The 23,867-nt window shown below is 45.2% G+C and overlaps 1 protein-coding gene across 1 annotated transcript; it reads left to right on the top strand.

Moving 5' to 3' along the window:
- The first annotated feature begins 8,112 nt into the window (after window positions 1–8,112).
- On the top strand, window positions 8,113–23,519 carry wnt10a (wingless-type MMTV integration site family, member 10a). The gene is made up of 4 exons (XM_048238249.1): window positions 8,113–8,596; window positions 9,509–9,777; window positions 12,859–13,232; window positions 20,771–23,519. Exons 1-4 carry the CDS (start codon window positions 8,535–8,537, stop codon window positions 21,290–21,292), a joined length of 1,227 nt encoding a protein of 408 aa, XP_048094206.1. The 5' UTR covers window positions 8,113–8,534; the 3' UTR covers window positions 21,293–23,519.
- The last annotated feature ends 348 nt before the right edge of the window (window positions 23,520–23,867 follow it).

Raw genomic sequence — 23,867 nt, 5'->3', positions numbered from 1 at the left:
TATAGCAGGGTGTGAGGATGCGATAATTTTTTTTTGTGACACTGAACAAATGAACATCTCTTGGGTTCCATAATAATCAGCGGGCATAACAAAATGGAAAAGCATCATAAAATCAAGATGACGTTGCAACAGTTCAGTGCCATGATGTTTTATTGCTGAATGATTCCTAGCTAGAGGGCTCATGGATAAGACTGTTGCCATGGCATTGAAAACATACAGCGTCAGTATTTATGTGGATTCCATTCCCCAACAGTCCATATTAATCAACCATTGACAGCCCCAGTGACATTCTGCATATCATAGTGACATTTTTGCATGAAAACATGAACCCCATCTTTACAATCTTTTTGTAAACTACTAGAGAAATAAGCACAACGAGATGGATACAAGTCCAAGTGGGTTAAAAGGTTCTCCATCAGAAACAACCAAACCAATAAACTGCACACAGACATTTAGGCATAGTTCATATACGGTAATGGCAATATAGTGCTATTTTGCATTAACTAATTACACTGATGTGTCATGTACTGTATACAAGTTGTTTGTATATTGCCTTACATAACATTGCAAGGAAACTGGCTTTAAACATAGTGGTGTTCCTCCCCAAATACTCATTGGGAGTATTGTTTATAATGTTGGATAATGTGTATCTGAGCTTGTTCTAAGTGGATATTTTTGTTTTGTTTTGCCTTTTTTGATTACAAGAATCATTTTAACAAAGCTTCAACACAATGACCCCCTTTTACAATGTTTCAAAATGATTTATGGGGACTTAAAGGCCATTTGTTTGGATGCTGAAATGGACTGTTCCGACGGAAAACCAAGAAAACCCCCCAAACGTAGATATTAACTTCAAGTTCTTATCATTTCCAGCTGTTACGATTTGTCCCAGTTTGTGTGTAGAAAAAGGGAGTTAAAACACGACAAAGTGAGTTCTTTTGAGCTTACTATGCAAAGCTTTAATAAAAGTCAACTGTTCTGTACTCAAAATGTGATGCTCTCTGGCTACATCTGGTTTGTTTTGGTTCCTGGAGTCTTCAAGGTCGATAGCAGACACTGGACAATGGGCTCGCGGGAAAGCAAATTTGTGATTGATCTCAAAGATAATAACTTTTTCAAGCGCCCGCTATTTATAGAGAGGACTCCATAGGACTTATGTCACTCTTTCCTCCCGTCCACCTCAAACATATCATGTAAGTGTTATTCTAACTGGTTGACTTCAGACTGGGTCAAGGCTGAGTGGCTTTCACCTCAGACGCTTCCAATGGCAATTTAGACCACACAAAAAAAAAAAAAAAGGGGAAAAAAAAAGTCAAAAGAAACTATTGATACTTCTGCTTCAAGTATATCCTTTTGCCACTCAGCAGAAAAAAGGTGTTGTTTTGAGTTATTTATGCTGTTGGAAAAGACTTGCACTGTATTAGTTTGAGCCTTTGCATGTCGGCACAGGTTGATATTTTCCAGGAATTCGGTCTGCAGAGCCAACAAGTGTTGAAGACAGAGGTAGGCTACAGAGGGTGAAAGCGCCAGCAGCGCTCTGCTGAAGCAGCAGCACCAGCAGCGGCGGCAGTGGTGGTGGCGGCTGTGGAGGAGGAGGCATGACTGTGAAGGCCAGGGCCATTGCAGCTCCGCAGACAGTGGATAGATTTATAGAACCCCCCCCCCCATATTAATACGGCTGCCTCTGTGTGCCTTTTTCAGCGGCGAGGTGTACTTTTCCACACGGCGCCCCAGGAATGTGCTGCATTTGGTGTCTGTCTTTGCCTGCTTGATTGTAAAACACACAGAGGGGGCTAATGAAGGGCTGCCAGTGGAAGTGGATGTATGTCACCGAGCAGACACTCGTTTCCTTGGATCAATCATGGATGGGGGGGGGTGTCTGGCTCCAGGTAGCATCTGATTATCATACAGGGGAGACAAAGGAGACCCCTGAGTGAAAGTGAGGGGGGAGGTGGTGGTGCATGTTAGTTTGCATCTGCCCGAAAGCAAGGACATTCTTCTCAAGTCATGAACTCCCCCAGCTGTCCGCTTTCATAGTATACAGTTTGTCATTACTGTTTGCCTGTCCCAAAATCCTGCATTTCCAATGTCAGCTGCTTTAAAAGTAGGTGATTGCGGTTTTTGTCGGCTCTTGGACTTGAGGGGAAACTATGTGACTTCTGGAAACAACCATGTTCCACTCAAGCAGCTTCAGTACTAGGGGGCCATAGCAATGGGTCTTCATCTTACTTTTTTGCTATTTGTGCGGCCTCTCGGTGTAGGTGGGCTACCTTCATGCAAACAGTCACCGAGTTCATACAGGGAGGGAGGGAGGGATGGAAGGAGGGTTAGAGGGAGGTAGAGCCTTCTGCTGGCAACCTGATATCTGTGCCTCCGGTTCTGACAACTAGTTGTTATCTAAATAGAGTTGCTTACACAAGGTGGATCTATTCATAAATTTCCACTTGTGCTTTAAACCCAGCTTCAGATTTTATCTGGCAGGGGTAATCACTCTAATTACAAGCTCCTCAGCGTTAGCTTCCATTGTTACAGCGCATCGCGTGTTGTTGGGGATGAATCAATGATATTTTGTGAGGTTGAGCCGGAGGGGATGGAAGTTCAGTTGTGGCGTGTGGAGCATAAAAAGGGGCCTCCTTGACTTCAGTGGCAGCACTCAGTAAATAATGTAATTACTTGCACCATTTCTTTCATTGGATAAACATATACTTTGGCTCTCTTGGTGGCCATTAAGGCTTCACGTGGTGATTAACTATTATATCCGGCAGGTCCCCAGGGTTGAGAAAGGGGAATTGGTATTATTTTGACTTGAGTGTTTTGGATGGATTTTTTTTTCCACTTCTCTTGTTTGTATCAGCCATAAAACAAAAGCTTTTGGGAACACTCAGAGACCAAGTCAACAAGTAATACTGTTTGTGTGTATGCCATGCTGGAATTCCCTGATGTAAATTGAGCCCTTTGTCCTCAATCAAATACGGGCTGTCTAGTCACGCAGCCACTCGCTGGTAGAGTGTTTATGATATGCGGTTTGACGGTATGAAATCCCCCAGGAGCAGGCCAGGCTCTCCTGGAGCCAGCAGGGTCCCATTCTGCTGTTCAGACACAAGAGGGCGCTGTTTGAGCAACACTGTCCCTCTGGTTTCACGGCTCCACGCTTCACAGGAGCCACAGCAGAGGTCTCCAGTCTCCAGGATGGCCCACACGTGGGGAGGCTGAGCACCAGAGGGGCTCCCGTCCGCTCAGGAACTCACTCAGGTTCCTGGGATTCACTAACAGCCTGGAGCTCATGCCCTTGTCATGGCCCTCTTCAGCTAGCCAATGGTGGTCTTCCTGCATGTGCTGTGGATCAGGTAGTGCTTGGACTTGTCAGGTCAGCTTGCAGTGTCCAGCTGCTTCACCATGACGACCTCTGTTAGTTGCCCTCTGACTATCTTCACCTTCATCTTGATGACCCCAGACCAGCTCAACGTAAACGTAAAAAGTGTTGTTGTTTTTTTAGTGTCCTCTCCACAGATCTTTGTCTCTCACCCATTTTACTCTCATCTTTCAACATCCTTTTCACAGCAGATGACATATAGTATCTCTCTCTATCTCACTCTCCATCTCTCTTTCTTTCTCCCTCTGTGTCTCGCTTTCTTTTACTCCCCTCCCCGTCTGTGTGTCTGTCTCCCCGGCCTGTGTACTCACAAAGCCCCGGGGACACTCTTCTTGTCCCCCGTCCGAAAACACGCCATTTATGTGCACTTTGGTGAAGTCGTAAAAACGTCAGTCACGGGTTACATTTGATCCCTGTCTGGATAAACAGCATAGTTTCGCATGATTCACAGGAGGCCGTTCATGAGAGGGGAAAACTCCAGAAGGCTGCATCCCACTCAATGGCTACAGTTAAACCCCTCACCACACTACCCCTTCAACAATACAAACACACACACACACACACACACACACACACACACACACACACACACACACAGAGGCCACCCCCATACTTTTCAAACTCTAAGACACAAATAAAAGGAGTTGAGCCAAAAGGTTTTTTTTTTCCCATCAATCTTTTTTTTCACATAAATGACTGGAGAGGAATAAAGGGCAATTCAATGCAAGAAAGCAAGTAAAGGCACCGTGTTTGGCAAGATGTCAATCTGATGTGTATGTGTGTGTCCATGTATTTGATGCGTTTTGATTCCTTAAGTCCCATGTCACGCTGTTGTTTATCACATGACGTCTGCAAGCTGCAACTCACTTGTGTGTTTATGTTTTATTTTTTTAATCAAAGCTCGATAAATGTATTTCTCCTCGCATACCACGTTGGTGGTGTCCATTTGCAATGTATACACAAGTGTACTCACACAATGAGCAAGAAAAGCAAACGGATAATTCCACCCAATTAGCGATTCCTAGGTGTAATTCCAGCGGTAAGGAAAACAAGCAACGCCCTGATTTTCCTCAATAGGTCTCCTCTGAGCCAGCTGGTAGCTAAATATCTGAACCAGGGATCCCCCTGGATAGCAATTTATTAAACGACTGAACCACGCACACAAGGTAACTCCCTGGGTTGCACGAGATGTGGGTCCACACTTGGCCAGTAGAGGGAGCCTCTGTTTTCCTTTGGTTTTCCCACCGACTCACGTTTTCTTTGAAACTTTATCGGGCGGACCTCCATCCCACAACAGAAACTTCATCACTCTGTCCTATTAACATATTGGCTATCTAAAAAGCAAAGTAGCCTACCTGCCATTTGAACCCAATGCCTGAAGTTGTCATAGCCTAAGTCATCTTATTTGCATTATTCCATTCTAGTCTTGTCAAAGAGGGAAGAGCACTCTTTCAGCTGAGACTGTTTCATTGTATTGATTGTAGCCTAGACGAACTCTTACATCAGGTCTTGGCCGTGCGCGCTGGTGGATGGAGGCCTCCTCAGCTCTGAGCCTCTGTATCCATGGGGGGCTTGGCAGGCACCGAATCCAGGATGGAGGCACTGGGGAGTGCCGCCGTTTCTACCCGCTGCGTCTCTCTCTCATCGTCGGAGCGTTCGAGCCGCGACCTCAAGCTTGTCCTCCGCACGTAAACAAAGACAGCGGCGCACAGCAGAATCGCCACGCTTTGCTCTCCTTAAACAGCCTATTCCTGCCCATTATCAAAACAACACACGCCACACACTAGGCCTAGGCCTACGACGTAAAGACATGTTGTACCACAGACAGACAAACAGACAGACAAATAGATAAACATACAGACAGACAGATAGATAGATAGATAGATAGATAGATACTTATTTATCTCGAGTGAAATGGGCTATAGGAAGTATACAGAAACAGACTCATGGCCTGTGAGTTTTGTCAGTGTTTTTAGAATATAATTCAGAAATTACTCTGAAAATATTGATCTCCCTCAAAAACTATTTCCTGAATTTCAGTCTCTCCCTTTTAATCAAAATATTATTCAAAAATGTCGAGGTTGGGCCAATTTATCAGCTAGGATGTTTTTTTTTTTTTTTATTGTGATGAAAGGGTTTGTCAACTTCCTTCCACAACAATCAGATTTCCTCTCCTTGTTCTTGTGGTGACAAAATCAGTGGAATCCTCAAAGCACCCGACACTGTGGTAATACTCAAATGCAGTTAGCTGTTAGTTGTATCACATATCCCTCAAGATATATCATTGTCCCATAGCTGGACGTTGTTCAAAGGAAGAACAAAACTTTCTCTAACCCTTATTCTCACTAAAGACAGGCTGTTACTTATTACCGCATGTCTTCTGGGAGTCCCTGTAATTGAAATGTCTCTTTTTTTTTCTTCCTAGAGCTGTTTCGCTCAGAGTTTCACCTCTTTTGCTGCTCATGTATTTGCTTGTTAGAAAATTGTTGCTGGGGGAGACACTAGTAATTGCACAACCTCTTCAGCTGTCTTCTTTTTCTTCTTATACATAGGGCTCCCTGCTGTCCCTCAGAAAAACCAGAGTACAGCACGCACACAAACTTTTTCATAGCCACCCATATCTCATCCCTTGTGTGCAAACACATATAAAAATATTAAACATAGATTAAACTGACTTTGACCTATTTTTCATAAATTAGTCTTATAGACCCATTGGATATAAGGCTATAAACAGGACTGTGGAATTTCTAAGTGTTGGAAAAGCTGTGGCCAGGTCTATTATTTCTGTTTCCATAGTTTTCCCCAAGCTCTGTGAGAACCTGCATGTGAGAGCATTATTCTCAACGTTAAGCAATTTAAGCCCTTCATTGGAGAATGAACTTGGTTGGCCACCATTATAAAAGATGTAATGAGAGGCATAAATACTCATCCAGGGTGACCTGAAAGAAGAAGAATGTGCGTGACCAAAACCCCCAATGTGGTGGACAGTAGATCATGGCCTTGACTTGACGAAAGACAAATTGCACTCGGAGCTTTGTAAAATGTCATTAACAGGAAAAACAACATTATTTAAAAGGAAAAACAACACAGTGAGCCACATCACTTCATATCTTATTTTGCTAATTGCTGTCAACCAGTCAGTGAAATCATTCCCAGATTGTGTTTTTTGGTGACTGAAGCATTACAAATTGAAAGGTTGCTTTGTGCTTGGGTGATGCTGGCTGTCAAAAATATGTCTCAAAAGTCCATTAGAGCATTATAACACTTCACACACTGACAGTGGGAGGAATTCAACAACAAAACACTAAACCTCAAGGTTATGGCTCTGAGGAGAGTTTCTTCCAAACTCTCCTAACTCTCCTAGCATGTGTCCGCAGAGGTATCAAATGACTGTTGCTGTATGTTGAGGATTATTGCTGAGGACCAGATAAAGATTTTATGGGCAAGCAGTAAAATTTATGCTCACCATAACTTTATTAAATAACTCAAATCCTGCAGGGTTTTGCGATCACAAAGTTGAGCTGGGGGAAACAATGACTATGCGTTCACTTTTTATTTTGTCCTTAAATTAATATAATTGAAATGGAATTCCTGGTGAACACTGGGAAACAATTAACATCAGAATGTGTTATAATGTTGACCACAGATATCTTTGGCAATGACCCATGCCAGATGAGAACCTTATTTTGTGTTGTTGTTTTTCTCAAGGTTGCAACATCACAGCCAGATGTTTGAACAGAGTATGTCCATTCTAATGCCTGTGATGGAAGGGACCATCACAAATGAGTTACAAAAGTAGAACAGGGACTGAAGCTAAATTGGCCTTGCTGGTAATTGTTCACTCACATGTACACCATGTAGACAGAGCACCCCTATCCCCAATGGGCCTTTCGAATTCCCTTCAGAGTCTCATGCTGTTGCTGTACTTTTCCAAGGAACGCATCGCATCGACAATGGTTGAATTGAATTATGTGGTTTTCTTCGTAGATGCCACTGCTCCAGCAGTCTGCATTTAGTTCCCAAAATGAGGGACTTCAAAGGGCCATATGGACGGGAACTCCTGGGGTCCGGTGTGTCAGAGCAGCTCCCCTCTCTTTGAGCTCAGCAACACTTCATGTGATGTGGGGGGTAGCTTGGGAAGGAGTGGGAGATGGTGACAGATCTCAATGAATAACAGTCTCTCAGGGCAACTACTCGAGCAATTAAATAAAATTTACTCTGGCCCACGACCAGCAAAACTGAGCTTTGATTTAAAATACTTTCAGAATTGATAGCCTATTGCCCACAAGTATTTAGCAATTAGGGCATATTGTTACATGGAGTGCTATTGCAAAAGTCTGTGTGGTGTTTGAGTAATAGATAAGGATCTTTTTTCTCATTTAGTGAGGCTATTCTTGTTCGTCTGGATCCCACTGAAGTCAATTGCATTATGTTGAAGTTGTAAAGAAAATCTAAAATAAGGTGGTGATTTGATATCGGTTTCTGAAGATGATCATCACCATCAGCATCATTACTGGTGCTTGTGCACCTCCTGAAATCAAAGTCCAGAGCAGGGAAAAGTCTCTTTTACTTTTGTGCATAAGGGTCCTCCCTTATCTTGGTGATCTATTTCTCTTAACGAGGCACTTGTCCTTCTCTGTCGCAACTTTTTTTTTACTGTCAAATGACGTAGAGGTGGGCTGGCAGTGTGCTAAGTGCTGTGGTTTACAACGCTATCAGGATAAGCATAACATCACAAGTAAAGGAGACTAGAGGCAGGAGGCTCACTGAGACTTAATGGACCGCTTCCCGGTTGTAACTCAATGCGGAGATCATCACGTCGGAGCAGAAGTGTCACTGGACAGATTCAGTAACGCCGTGCGTTTGTAGAGTGTTCATTCATTCACCCTCTCACTTTGACACCACTTGAAGAACTTTTCCGAGGCACCTGAAAAGTGGAGACACCTGAAACTTCTTCGTATCACAACATCGTTTGCTCCCGCACACCTTTCTCACTTTGATCTGCACAGAGATCTGAGCTCGATTTGGACTAGACCCTTCAACCTGTCAGCCACTGGGCAGAAACTCACCTCCGGAAAAGCGTTTCTGATCAACATCTGTCATCTTAAAGGAAAGATAGGCTACCTGCCGAACGCACAGATTTTGGCGAACTAGCAATATAATGGGATTCTTATTGTTTCACGTTTTGTGTTCAGTGATGTTCGTCTCTCATATTCTTCAAAGGTAAGTCAATGAGATTCCCTTAACTGTTCTACCAACTTTCCCAGAACAAATAACACATTAGTAACTTTGGCAATAGAAATGAAATATCAGACTAAATTCAGTAAGTTGTTCTTTTTCTCTGCGTTTAATGAGGACACAATATAACTTGTTAACTGAGACGACTGTTAGGCTACAACATGTTTTTGCATGTCTACCGATGATATATTTAAGTGACAATCTTGATAGAAGGTGTTCCAAGGTTATATCAGATATAGAAAGACACTAATACATTCCTGATACAACAGCTCTGTGATTAAAAAAAAAAATGAACAACGAAAACATCTGCGAATGCCCACTGTTGTAACTGTTTAAACTCGTTTAAACTGACACGTTTACAGTAGTGGTGAAGAAGACCTGTAAAATTTCTCCAGCAAGGTCCTACATGTAATTTGGGCAAAGTTTGTAAATAGTATTAAAACTCAGCATTTTCATTATGTGTAATGTGTTATCTTTTTTGATTGTGTAAACAAATAAGCTGTTTTACACAGTAGTTACCCAAAGCTAAATGAATTACAAACAGTTGAAGTGTAACTCAGACAAAGAAATGGCTAAGAATATAAGATAATCAAATTATAATGTTCAAGCAGGTTGTGTCTGGTTGTGTAGGCTAGTGTATACTTTTTTCATTGGTGTTGTCCTGTTGACAGTTACTCATTCTCCAGTTTGAAGCTGTGTTAAATGTGATTGCTTGCAAACATGTTTCTTCTTGGCTTGCACGAATATCCATCCCATCCCAAGTAATCTTTACTATGTTAATAAATGCAGACTCAGACCCAACTTTACCAGATTCACTGTTCTCCAGTGCCTCTCTACAGTATTCTGTACTGTATACGTTTTACCCAAGAGTTACATCACAACTCCTCTCTTCTCCAGGGCAGGTTCCAATGAGATCTTGAGGCTAAAAATCCTCAACCCTACCGACCCTGTCCTTGATGCCAACTCGGTGTGCATGACCCTCCCTGGGCTGACCAAGAAGCAGATGGAGGTGTGCATGAAGAACCCCGATGTGACGGCCTCGGCCATCCAGGGCATCCAGATAGCCATCCACGAGTGCCAGCACCAGTTCAGGGGACACCGATGGAACTGCTCCAGCCTGGAGACCAAGAACAAGATCCCCTATGAGAGTTTGGTGTTTAACAGAGGTACAGTACACACACACACACACACACACACACACACACACACACACACACACACACACACACACACACACACACACACACACAGACACACACACACACACACACACCACTTCTCTAAGCAACACACACATGAAGTATCTCACACACACACACACACACACACACACATGGGCACACACAGACACACAGACACACAGACACACACACACACACACACACACACACACACACACACACACACACACACACACACACACACACACACACACACACACAGGCACACACACACACACACACACATACACACAGGCACACACACACATACACACAGGCACACACACAGTGTCTAGTAAAATACCGGAGAAGTCTTTGCTCCAGGCAATGGCACACCAGTGTTAGCATGGCAACTTTTGTTCTACTTCCTGGCTACTGTGCCACATTTGCTTGCTCTCGTTTTGGAAGCCTGCAAACCTAATTCAGTTTTTGCACCGTCAGCGATGGCTGTCACCTCATCACTGTTCCATAAATATTCAGACTGGCTAATGCGCATAGACAGCACAAGGAAGACGAGAGCACAAAAAAAAGCGGAATAAAGAGGGATACGCAATGTATCAGTAGAGTTATATCAGAAACCGGCTCGACCAAGCATGAATCATAGGTTCCCAAGCTTCTGAATGTCAGAAGCCTTCCTGGGCCCACCTCGGACCGGGTACCGAGAGTATGAAAACATCCCGGCAAAAGCACACAGACACAGTGGGAGCCCGCTCTCTCCGGCTGAAGTGCTTTTTGCTCTCTGCCAGTGCAAGTGCTGTGAATTTGCTTTCAGCCCTTTCTCAACTCTCAGTGGCAAAAGCATAAACCTGTTTAGTTGGTTTCTGTAACCCAAAGTGACAGTTTCCTTCAATCTTTAATTCATTTTCCCACTTCCCTCAGCCATCAGCGCAGCCGGGCGTGCCTCTCACTTTAAATTATTTGTTAGATTGATTTGTTCCAGGTCTCTCGTTGGCTCAGAAGGAAATCTAAAACAGCATTTTCATGTCCATGTCTCCCCGCTGCTTCTAAGTGCCATTCGCCCCCCATGGAATCATGGGAAGCTAGCACGGAAAAAGCTGCAGCTGATGTAGTTTGTGTTGGTAGTTGTTATATAGTGTGTGTGCTTGTGTGTGTGTGTGCCGGTGTTTGTGGATGGTGTGTATGTAAGAGACAGAGAGAGTATGTTTGTGTGTGTGCGTGTATGTGTGTGTGTCTCTATATGTGTCTGTAACTGTCCATAGGTGCATGCTCACTCACTGGAGAGTTTGAAACTGATCAGCTGAACAGCATTCAGCTATGTCTAAAAAATGCTCCAAAGCAATCAGTGAAGCAGCCCTGCCTAAAGGGATCATTTTCTCTCTCTCTCTCTCTCTCTCTCCCTCCCTCCCTGTGCACTGCAAATTCCAGACGCTTGCTGGTTCACACCTGATTGAGGTGTTAAGGGCTCATTAGTCATGTACCTTATCGGTGATGGACCAAACTGGAGGCAGGGGTGAGCCGAGGTCTAATGATACAAGTCCCAATCTGCGGCGAATATGCTTTCCAAGTGTCTGACGTCGGGTCACGGCCAGTTGAAAACTTGTTTAAACTTGGCACACTCTCTGACTCTGAATGAGCCTTTTCAAATTAACTTAGGTGCTGCAGCGGCGATAATTCAGATTTCTGACGAAAAGCTTGCGTTGGAGAGTAAACAATGTATTACAACACATTTGTTGTAGCCAAGATAATCTCATTACAGGTGTACATGTTTTCAGTGATTTGTAAGATGTTTTTTGAGAGTAAGAATAATAGTGAGAATGAAACTTTCTTGTTGAGGTGTTAAAAGGTTAGATAGCCTCAGTTGAAAGAGGCATTGGATACTGTAAACCAAATGGTTCAAAGGAGCTGATTCTATGGGCATGTGTGTATGCTGTTCTATAATATCACCAGCTGGGCCTGTGAGTGATTCTGGCTTTATAAGACCTGAACTCATTATTGTAAGGGCCATTATGGCTTGAGTGTCAGGATTTATGAAGACACCTGTGGCCAAGAGGGAGCTTCGTTTAAAATAAGTGGAGACACTTCAACCTTGTTACGGCTTAAAATAACAGCCCTGTTCATTTTTAATGTACAGTAAAACCTCACCATGTTTGCAGTGTTGGTGTATTCTGTGAATGAGCACATATTGGCTCCCCTCTTGTTTCTGAGCCTCAGTAAAAAGCTACATAAAATGCACAGTATGAAAGCAATGCTGCTGGGCCAGATGATTACAGAGGAGTGTTGCTGAAGATCAAACGCCTGCCAACAGTAGTCAGGTTAATTGTAAACACATTGGGTGTGGGTTATAAAGTGAGTGACGCTGCTCCCCACAGGCCTCTCCTGTAGCCTCTGCCCTCCCTCTCTCTCTCTCTCTCTCACACACACACACACACACACACACACACACACACACACACACACACACACACACCTAGTGCCACGTCCATCTGCGGAGAGCAGTGGCAGGAGTCTGCTTTATCTCAGAGGACGTGGGACTGATCCCTGCCATTTGATTTCCCAGATGTCCCTTCCTCTCTCTTTTTCTTTCTTTCTTCTCTCTCTCTCTCTCTCTCTCTCTCTCTCTCTCTCTCTCTCTCTCTCTGTATGTATGTGTGGTGTGCATGCGTGTGTGTGTGTGTGTGTGTGTGTGTGTGTGTGTGTGTGTGTGTGTGGGTGTGAGGGGGAACATACTGGCACTGCAGTCAATCTCACATGAGAAAAAAAAGGCACCATGGGCCCCATGTGGTTTTCCCCTCCACTTCTCTGATAGCGATCTGTCTCTCCATGTGTGCACAGATCACTGGGAGAATGAGTGGGGCACTAAGTAGGGGAACAACAAAAAGGGGGAAAAATGGAGGGAGAGGGAGGGAGAGAAAGAGGGAGGGAGGGAGGGAGAAAGGGAGGGAGAGAGAGAGAGAGGGAGGGAGAGAGGAAAAATATCTGAGTGTGTGGCACGGTGGTCCCCTTGTGCTGATAAGCTTCTCTTTTGTCCCCCTTTTGTCCACCCCCCACCGCCTCCCCTGCGGGCAGGTTTCAAGGAGAGCGCCTATGCCCACGCCATCGCAGCGGCTGGCGTGGTGCACGCCGTGGCCAACGCGTGCGCCATGGGCAAGCTGAAGGCCTGCAGCTGCGACGACAAGCGGCGCGGGGACGAGGAGGCCTTCCGGGCCAAGCTGAACCGTCTCCAGCTGGAGGCTATCAACCGCGGCAAGGGCATGTCGCACGGCGTCATGGAGCACTTCCCAGCAGACGCGCTCGGCCCGCAGGACTCGTGGGAGTGGGGCGGCTGCAGCCCCAACGTGGAGTTCGGCGAGAAGTTCTCTCGCGACTTCCTGGATTCGCGTGACACGCACCGCGACATCCACGCCCGCATGAGGCTCCACAACAACAGAGTTGGCAGGCAGGTGAGAAGCTGTCTTTGAAGCTGCTGCGATGCTGTGTCTGTGTGCATGTGTGTGTGTGTGTGTTTGTGTGTGTGTGATGCTTACAGAAGTGGTGTCTGTGTGTGTGTGTGTGTGTGTGTGTGTGTGTGTGTGTGTGTGTGTGTGTGTGTGTGTGTGTGTGTGTGTGTGTGGTGCAATATGTAGCAGTGTGGTATGCTACTGTGGTAGAACTGTGTGGTTTGGGTGCTCTATGACACACCGTTGGGCGCAAGGGGTTAGGTTACCTCATCTGTTAGAAATGACAAGCTCAACTTACTCACCTTTGTTTGGTGTGTAGAAAGTAAGGATGACCGCTCCTCCCCCACGGACACATTATAACCGTGACACATGCATGAGACAATGAAAAGGGTTTCTCCAGTAGCGTCCTTCCTTTGATCTTGATAGCAGTATTGAGGTAGAGCTGGACAGCTCACCACAGAGTCAGCCTCGCTAGAATATGGACAGCTGCTTTCTTCTCAAATACCTTACAGTGTGAGCCGCGTGCATGGGCTCGGGATGACCCCTCTCTGTTCTCTTTTTTCGCCAAGGGACCTCCACGATGTCCACATTTTTATCATTCTCCAGTTTCAAAGCAGAAGGTCTCCCATCACAAACGCCTGGGAGAGGCAAAGCGAGGGGGGGGGGGTGTGAGCCATAACTCGTGTCTGCTCAGGCAAACATGCACTTGCGACTTAGACATGCTCAATTACATCCACTCATGAGATTTCAGGTCCTGCTTCATGCTCCTCACCAGACTACCCCACCCTTCCACCCTCAAAAAAAATGGCAGCCACATGCAACTAAACAGTGAGGTGAGAAGCTACTATTACTCATAAGTAAACAAGCGGGCCTCCCTCTATCTCTTTGCCGTCTGCTGTGGTTATCCCCAGGTCAAGTCCTCGGGGGGGGCGACGTGTTGTTGGGCGTCACAGCGAGATGCTCGGGGATGTTCTGTGTTGTTGTTGCTCAGGCGTTGAACTAATTGGATAATGTGAGCCAGATTAGCGGGACTTGCTGCGCTGTAAGGTGAATGGTTTGAACTTGGGGGGATTATAGTTGGTGTAATAATGGTGCACGTTCTGAGCTCTGAAGCTTAGTTCTTGCTGCGCCGAGAGCACCACCCTTGTTGCTGCTGCAGCTTCTGTTAATTCTTCTAATGCCACAGGTGCTCCCACTCTCACCGGAATGATGGAGAGTTATCTCACTGATAGCACAACCAAAACATTCAGTGTTGCTCTTCTCACTATCACTGCACCTATTAATGATACAGGCCATTCAAATGACTTTGTCTATGTCTGTGTCAAGTGCTTTGAGTAGCCAGTTGTGCTAGAGAATGCACTATATAAATAGTTACTTTACATGTTTTCTTGTAATCAGTGTCAGTGTCCTCTTTGATGGGTCTTTTGTACCTGCAGGTAGATTAAATCTTATAATCAAATTAATTCTACCATTAAAACCCAGTGATAAGACGTCCTCATCCCACGGCCTGCCCCAATCTGGTTTTATCTGGCGTCCATAAAGCTGGCCTTTAAATGATAGCAATACAGCTGTGATTGCACCCTGTGCTCTGATTTGCGCAGTGGGATGGGCAAATTACTCATTGTTTGCTGCTTCCTCCTGTGTAATTTGTCCCTGTATCTTTTCATCGGTTTATTTCGGGTTTCCTTGATTATTCAGACAAAACACAAATGCCACAGTTGCCTGCCCGCCTGCCTGCCCTAGAACAAAGAGGCAGATAATAGCGCCGCTCTCCCCAAAGGAGTTCCCTATAAAGCTCTGATCCCGTGTGGTCCCACGAGTGTGTGCATGGCATAAACACTGGTGTAAACACAGACCCACAGAACACACACACACACACAGACACACACACACACACACACACACCCTCCACCTCGGGTGGCCATGTGACAAAACAGTGGTGATAAACAGAGGACGCCGGGGACAAGCACACGATGATTTGTGTGTGCATGCATGTTGGTCTGTGTGTCTCTGTGTGTGTGTGTGTGTGTGTGTGTGTGTGTGTGTCTGTGTTTGCTCAGATGGTTCATTTAGTGCAGAAGAATTGAGCTTAGTTGAGTTATTGCAATATGAAATGGAAGAAGGGGCTTTTTGATTACACCGTCAAATAATGCACGGCAGTATGAGAGGATGCATTGTTCAGGCACATTGTGGCTCCATGTCTGCCAGGAAGCCTATTTGGCATCAAACGACAGGCGTGAGGACAACACTACGGCTACTGAAAAAACGTCAAAAGCCGCTGGCACGTCGTCAACCATAATAATATTAAGTCAAAACACGCACATGTCAATCCAAGTATCTGTGGTTGCGAAAAAACCGCCCTCTCTATGCGTCAGCGAGCGTTTGTAACCAGGCTGAATGAGAAGGCGCTAAAGAGCGGCGCGCTCTACAGACTGTGGCCAGGTGGACGCCCACTATCGAGGAGTGGTGTTGGCAGGTGAGCCAGGGTGGCACATGTGTTTTGACATAGAGTCAATTAACCTCCATGACCAGACAGTTGTTGAAAGCAGTAGGATACATGTGCCTTTGCCTGTAAGGGTCAGATTACACACACACACACACACACACACCTGATATGGACACCTTAACTGGTCTCAGATCATGCAGGGAAGCATGGCAGCTCTCTAAGTGAAGAGGAGTGTATTTGAAATGTGGGTGGATTATGTTGCCTACTCTACACTGTTCTGTGTCAATGGTACTTTAAAATACAGAGCAGATGAACCCCCCTAATCAGACAGAAAACACTTACAGGTGAAGTCGAGAATAACACCCCCTTACCCCCCTCCCTCCCCAAAAAAGCAGCCTTTTGTGAAGGAATGCGGTGGTTTTAGTGGGGTATACATGTCGTCTCATGCCCACCCTCTGGTTCTCACGACGTTCAGTCTTGTTAAAAGCTCTAATTAGTGGCTGAAGGCTGTTTGGAAACAGATGTTTAAACCCAGCAAAAGATTTTCAACATCAAACACGGCGGAAAGTAAAAAGAGATGCGCCCTTCCTTCCCCAAATACAACTTGAAGTTGACTTTATCGAGGGTAAGAGGAGAGCAGTGCTGTAGAAAAAGGGGAAATTTCGCTCAGGAGTGTGTTTGTGTTCTCTCTGTGTGTGTGAGTGTGTGTGTGTGTCCAATTTGCCCGTCTGGTTGATACATGAGAGAGAGAGAGAGAGAGAGAGAGAGAGAGAGAGAGAGAGAGAGAGAGAGCCCTGTGCATGTCTGTGTGTTTACAGTAGTTGCCGATTACATGGTAACACTTGCAAAGGCAGTAAATTACTTTACTCATGTTTTCATTGGATCAGCGCACTGGAACTGCTTTGGTGAACGCTTGGCTCCTAGGCCAACAGCCCGTCTCCATTTAGAACAAAGAGCGGGACAGAAGCTCATTTAGGGCCTGAATTATTTTAAGAAATGCCTCCTTTTTTTCCTCTTGAAAGGAACAAATGACCGCGGAGTTCTTTGCTCTGGCGTTTTAGCCTGTGACTCTGACAGTCATCTTCATTCTTCATTAAGTGCACTTTGTGGGAGTGGAACAGACAGATTACCTTGACACAATCAGATGGCACCTCTGTGATTGCTTTTGATGTGCACACAGTGAGTTTTTTTTTTTCTTTCTGTTCCGTAGGAGGTATTCATTGGCATCAAAGCAAGCCACAGCTTCTGTGGGCTCAGGCGATTCATCACATTTAGGCAATTAGATAGTGCAGCAGTGGACGCCATTTGGGTTATCAGGCTGCCCTGTCATGACACAAGGGAGACCTGTAACTACCAGCCTGGACCCAGCTGGAGCCGGACACTCCTCGGGGGGAGCTCGGCTGCATGTGGCACGGAGAGTAGGGCAGAGACGCACAACTAATGTCCACTCACCCATTTTGGTACAACCGATGCAGGGAGTTGTTTATAAACAGATACAAACTGTGTATAAACCTCATGCTTTGTTGATCTGTTGATCCTTGACAGGCCTCAATGTCCCCATCTCTGTAACTGCACATGTGCTTTTATAGCCATTAATGGTCTGTTTTATTTAGCAGAGCATTTGAAATACTGTGGCAGTGCTGAGATTTAATAAGAGTGTTTCCTTTAAACATGTTCCTTGAGGGACAGGACTGTAAGCAAAGTATGAATATTTGAGTTTGTGTGTAATGTGCTGAATGTCTTTCCAATTTGAACCAATGCCATTATTGTGCAATAGATGAAATTCAAAACAGACCACAGACCGTGACCCATCCAGTGGTCTGGGGACGTCACTGGTGTAACTGTCTTGATTGAGTCATAAATCCTTTCAAACAAGAGGATGTAAATTGAAGGACGGTTTTCTTTGTGTGCGTGTGTCTGTGTTTGTGTGTGTTTGTGTGGTGTGGTGTGTGTGTGTGTGTGTGTGTGTGTGTGTGTGTGTGTGTGTGTGTGTGTGTGTGTGTGTGTGTGAAGGAGAAGGAACTTTGAGACCCATTTTGGATTTGCCACTTACCGAATATTGCCTGTGGTCCAAATGTGCTACCAATATGTCTCATTTGATCTCAGTCTGGTGCCAGTTTATGGGGCAGTCTGTCTCACTCTTCTCCAATTAAAGTGGCCCAGATGTGCGTGTCTTGCAGGTCTCGACCAATGAACGTGCAGCAATTACTTCTGAAGTTTTTTCTGTCTTTTAAGCATCTACGCTGTATGTCTGAAAGAACACACATATTAACGTGCACATATACGCAGACCCAATTATCATGCATTTGAGAATGGAAATTGTAACTCCATGACTTGTTATATGTAGAACACATGGCACACAATGGTGGCTAACATATGTAGTGGGTATGCCCAATGCTACAAAAACAGTATTCAAAGGGATATTCAGAGGAACAGCACATACTTTGGGTCAAAATATGTCTCCCTCATCTTTTGAAAAAAGTAAATGGAAGCTTTGATTATTTATGTTCACTGACAGTCCATTTGCTCTGATGAGACCCACTACTGTATCTGACATTTTAGCATTTGGGGTTTTTTGAAGGACAACATCTAGTTTCATCAATTCTATTAATCATCTATGATCTCCTATATGAGAGTGATGGGTTGATATGGGCATGTTATTCTAAAGACCTTGGCCTGTGCCAAAAGGCGATATAGGTCTTGTGCTGACATCTGAATGAAAGACAGACAGAGATGCTAATCTTGATCGGATGGCAGACAGTGAGATGAGGCCCCAGTTCCTGCACTTCTCTGCCAGTCCCCTCAGGACAGACAGCCTTCCAGCCGTTTGAGGCTCTCTCTCCCCAACCCCCTTTCGTCTGTGCCTCTATCTCTCTCCCTCTCTCTCTCGGCTGCCTTTGCTAAAGCACAGTTCCGCTTCTGAGCGGGTGTGATATATCACCGGCCTGTCATCACCCTTGTGAGCCACTTCCAGGAGAGTTCTTCCTGCCTCTGTTCCTCTTCTCTCTCTCTCTCTCTCTCTCTCTCTCTCTCTCTCTCTCTCTCTTTCTCCATCTCTCCCTCTCTCCCTCCCCTCCAAAACCCCCCCTTCACCTTCTCGTTCACTATCCCCCTCTCTTTCTCTTCCTCTCTTCCTTTCCTCTATCTCTCTCTCTTAGCTTCGCCCACACCATCCCCCATGGCCCCAGATGCTCCCAAACTGATCCCCAAGAGGAAAGAGCACAATCGGCCTGCTCTCCTGCTATTTGCCATCTGAACCACTGCACTCCCTGTTAGTTTGGGTCAGAGATGTCCAAAGAGCCACGGGCAGGGCACCAGTGTGGTCACGCCGCCAGCCAGACGTTAGCTTCAGCACCGTACATCCGTCTAGGCGCGCAAGCATGCACGCGCCTGTCAAAAGCCACCGGCATTTGAATATCCCTGTTTGTGTACACCCGCGCCTGCCCCCTGGGGCTGTAGATTTGCGAGGGCTTTTCCTGTTTGAGGCCCCAGCTCCTCTCCTGGAACAATCAGGAGGCGTTGATTACGCATGACAGGGACGCCCACGCCGGAAATGGGGATGCAAAAAAAGGGCCGAAAGAGTCAGGTGCGAAAAACAGCTTAAGTGGGATTTCGAGGGGGCAGTTTAAGCATTAAGAACTTAAGTGGCAGCAGATTCGTGCCTGGCTGGTGTTTTGTTTGGCTTTGTCTGTTTTTTTTGCGAAATTGTAATTGCAACACCGGGGTGGCTGGATGCCGTGCCATGTGGCGCGGTGGTGATGTTTCGCAGGCGTTGTTAGCCTGAAGCTACAGGAAGCCCCTCCTGTCTCCACCCCTCAGTATTTACGCACGCACGGTAGAAGCTCTCCAGCAATGCCCCCCTTCACTGCTTGGGCACACCTATGCCAAAATAGCCCTTGAAATGGAAACCCTTAGCACGCAACGCCATAGTTTGAAGAATTCATAGCCTACCTGCCTGCCACAGAGTATCTTGTGCTTTTGGCGTCAGTCCAAAATGACCTTAAGCCTTGGAGGAGGGAAGACACTGTCCTCAGCTCAGACATGCAGCCCTGTGCTTGCTTTGATGGATCACAACTCTGCTGAATAGTGGTTTCGTCTCATTTCTACTGAGGGAAATCAGGGGAATAAACACCATTAAACCCTAAACAAAACAATGCTTTGTGGGTCCACCCTGTGATTCCTCCCGTCCTCCCATGAGTGGCATGAAATAGCGAAGTCTCATCTTGTTTAGCGTTGCTGATGACTTGCACATTGAAACCTACAGTAATCCAGGGGGTTTTGACAGACAAAACTCCCATTTATCTCCCAAGGTGTTGTGGGTCCCGCCACCACGCTTCTGCCTCCGCTGGCCGATCGTGTTTGGAGGCCTCAAAGCCGGCAGAATGTGGGTGTGCTGGAGGGGAGTGTTTGTGCTTGCACTGTTGATAGGGGCGTCTGCTGGAGCGTCTGTCAGTGTGGAGGGTGGTCCCCTTTTTCCTGTTGGTAATTGGATCTAAAAGTTTATAACTCCGGCTGTCAGGCCAGAGAGCATTGTTGAGCGAATGGGAGGTCTGTGTGACTGTGGAGGCGGAGGTGGAAGGGGGGGGGGCGGGGGTGAGACACCCTCGCCCATGAACTGAACTTATGAAGGGAGTTTTTCAAAAGCACTCACAATGTTGTATTTTGAAAGTTGAAATGGAATGTGATGTGTGGGAATTGTAGTTGTTGTACCCCCTGGTTTCATTTGAATTGTAGTTTTTGTAGCCCTGATTTAATCTGAATTTCATGTCACTGAAGAGGTGCTTGATTGTTGTTGTTGTTGTTGTTGTTGTTGTGATTGCTTCTGAATTTACTATACAGTGACAGCATAGTCTTCAATTCAGGACACGTTCTTATGTAATAGTCCACAAAATATTTCACATTAATACATCTTTATTATGTATATTATGTGTGACTGTTTTGTGTGTGTGCAAACCTCAGGAAGTGCTCTGCCTTGGGCTTTCATTCTGAGCATAATACTGAGGGTACTTCAGCCATTTCTCTGTACAAAAGTTTGATTGACAGTATGCATGACACAGTATGCATATGCTGGACTGATGTCCCCTCTTCTGTGCAGGTCGTGGTGGACCACATGAGGCGGAAATGCAAATGCCACGGCACATCAGGAAGCTGCCAGCTGAAGACCTGCTGGCAGGTCACGCCCGACTTCAGGACGGTGGGCTCGCTCCTCAAGGAACGCTTCAACGTCGCCACCTTCATCAAGCCGCACAACCGCAACACGGGCCAGGTAGAGAACGCCAACTCCATGCACCCCAACGCCCACAATCACCACCACCACCACCACCACCACAACCACAACCACCACCGGCGCCGCGCCAACTACAATGAGCTGGTCTACTTCGAGAAGTCGCCCGACTTCTGCGAGCGGGACCTGGGCTCGGACTCGGCGGGCACGCAGGGCCGCATCTGCAACAAGACCAGCCCGGGCATGGACAACTGCGAGAGCCTGTGCTGTGGCCGAGGTCACAACATCCTGCAGCAGACGCGCAGCGAGCGCTGCAACTGCAAATTCCACTGGTGTTGCTACGTGGTCTGCGAAGAGTGCCGAATAACGGAGTGGGTCAACGTCTGTAAATGATAAAAGAAAAAGAAAACCTATAAACCCTAATAAATGAATATATAAATATATATGAAAAGAATGACAGACATTAGAACTAGAGGGGGGAGACTGCAAGGATAACCTTCCCTTTGCGATGGACTGCCAGTTCCATTTTTAGAATGGAAAGCATTAAAAAAAAAAACGAGACAGGGATGTGCAAGGAGGTGCGCACCCAGCGTGTGTGTGTGCACAGAGCATGTGTCTAACCACAGTAGTTCAGACTGAGCATTTGGACCTGCACTGCATATAATAACCTTTCAGAGAAGTTAAAAGATAAGTTAAAAAAAGTGATACAGCTACGGTGGGTTACATTGACATCTGAGCGCTCCTTTAGTTTCAAAATGCGGATCTTAACAATTTAATAATGGCTCGGGATTCCGGTACTAGGAGAAGAAATTTGTAAGAAAACGAAAAGGCAATAGAGAGAAGAAATTGCCTTTAAATCCAACATCTTTTGTAAGTCCTACATTTGCACAGAGCCATCATTTTACAGAGTCTAGTAATAAACTCTGTTTGAGTGTTATAATGTGGTATCATATACCAAATGAGATTATAATTATAAGTTATAAAATGTCAGCATGTCTCTGCAATTATTCATTGATTGTACAGTTTGTGTTATAGTCTGTCATTTCTGACTCATGCAAATACTGCCTATCTCGGCTTTATGGGAAAAAGAGATCTGTTCCCCTCTGTGTCTAGGTCAGTCAGTCCGGCATCGAGCCAGTGAGAGAGGTGGCTAGAAATACTTTGGCAGTGCAGCGACCAACCAAAATGATTACAAAACACAAGCTGCACGTCAAAAGCAAGAGCAAAGAAAAGAAAAGAGTTGTTCTTGACATGTTGACATTCATCACACATCATTCTGCCTCCGAAGAGCTCATTGGACTGTTATCTGACCCTGTGGGGGCCCGGTCGCCGCGGTGTGATCCTGTTGGTTGGACTTGCAGGGCCGTGTCTCACATGTCAGCGCTCCCTTTGATGAGACAGGCCGACGGTGAACACACATAATTGTATTACCACATGGTTAGGGCCACACCCATACACAGAGGCGGATCCCAGCAAGCACACCCATCCTGAACTCTGGTAATCTTCAGCTCTGCCATCCCACTCACGCTCAGGCCAGCCAATGTGAAACACAACCAAACCGTGTAGATACAACTGATGTCGTTGTCGTTGTCGTTGTTGTCGTTGTCGTTGTTGTGGTTGTTGTTGTTGTTGTTGTTAGCAAAAAAAAGCACTTCTGCCTTCACGTACACAAGCACAGGACATTCATTATGAGATTTATTTTTCTTTTTATAAAATGTTAAAAGGAGTGACAACACTTAAAGAAAAGCCTCCTGGACAATGATTGTAGATGCTCTTTATCATGACCAAAACTTCAGGCTCATTCAGGAGTGCCTGTTTCGGAGCTCCATGGTCCAAGTGCCATTTCATAATGCAATGGTGTGGTAATATATACTCACATGAGAGTCATGTCTAAATTTGTTGGATTAACTGGAACTGGTCCACTGAGTGAAAATTAGCAGATAGAAAGGGATGCTTACATTTATAAAGACAAGGCTTATATTTCCGGAGAAATTGTTCAGTAATGCCCGAGATCTGATAAAAGCAATACTGTTTTTTTTTAAAAGTTCTAACATCTTTATCTAATCATTTTGGCCATTTAATTGTCCAAGCGTTATCAGTTGTTCTAGACTAGGCCCTGGAATGTAATTATAATACTAACTGTGACAACGCAAACATGATTTTTAATGGCATAGATGCAACAACAGGATGCCCCACACTGTTGCAATGACTGACCAAGTGAGTGGTGTTCTTGAGGCCTGCTATCCCGTCCAAATTCAGCATAAAAAGAGAAAACATTGAAAGACCTGTATAAAAGCCCTGTATCTGCATTGTAATGTTTTAATATAAAGATTGTGATTAAGTTATACAGTACCTTTCCAATACCTTCTATACTATCTGACAAAGTCCAGTTTAATGTGGATGTGTGCTAACTGATCTAAACAACAAAGTTCAACTCACACATCTTCTAGCACAGAGAAATTTGAGTTCAGATCAGCTCTTTGCATGGGTGGGCCTGTTATATTGACTGATGTAAAAAAAATGCTATGTGGAGAGAGTGTGCATTTTTAATAAAAAAAATGTATAATTTTTTATTCATGATGTAAGTTATTTTATTTTGTGGATAACTTAATATTTGTAAAACAATAAAGAACCTAAATTTAAAAAGATGGAGATGGTATTGTTTACAAAAAATAAATGATATACAAAATGTGTACTTTCTGTACAAGTGAGGACATAGATATATAGATAGATAGATAGATACTGTAGATCGATAGCTAGATAGACAGACAGATAGATAGATAGAAAGATAGACAGACAGATTCACACAGTGTGTTTGTCTTCACCTTGTATTGTTAATGTCCCTGTGGTTTGGCCCTGGTGTTCTATGGAACTGCTTGCGTGCAGAGGGTGAAAAAAAAACCCTCGGTGAGCTTCACAAGCCCGGGATGCTTTTTGCTCCCTCATGTAAGATGATGTCACCAAGTCA

The sequence above is a fragment of the Alosa alosa genome, chromosome 3 (genome assembly GCF_017589495.1).
Source record: "Alosa alosa isolate M-15738 ecotype Scorff River chromosome 3, AALO_Geno_1.1, whole genome shotgun sequence".
Taxonomy (NCBI): Eukaryota; Metazoa; Chordata; class Actinopteri; order Clupeiformes; family Clupeidae; genus Alosa; species Alosa alosa.
This window is presented reverse-complemented; position numbering and strand designations above follow the sequence as displayed.

Coding starts and splice junctions, on each gene's coding strand:
- wnt10a (XM_048238249.1), top strand. CDS start 8,535: ATGGGATTCTTATTGTTTCACGTTTTGTGTTCAGTGATGTTCGTCTCT. Junction 8,597..9,508: donor GTCTCTCATATTCTTCAAAG/GTAAGTCAATGA, acceptor TCTCTTCTCCAG/GGCAGGTTCCAATGAGATCT. Junction 13,233..20,770: donor ACAACAGAGTTGGCAGGCAG/GTGAGAAGCTGT, acceptor TCTTCTGTGCAG/GTCGTGGTGGACCACATGAG.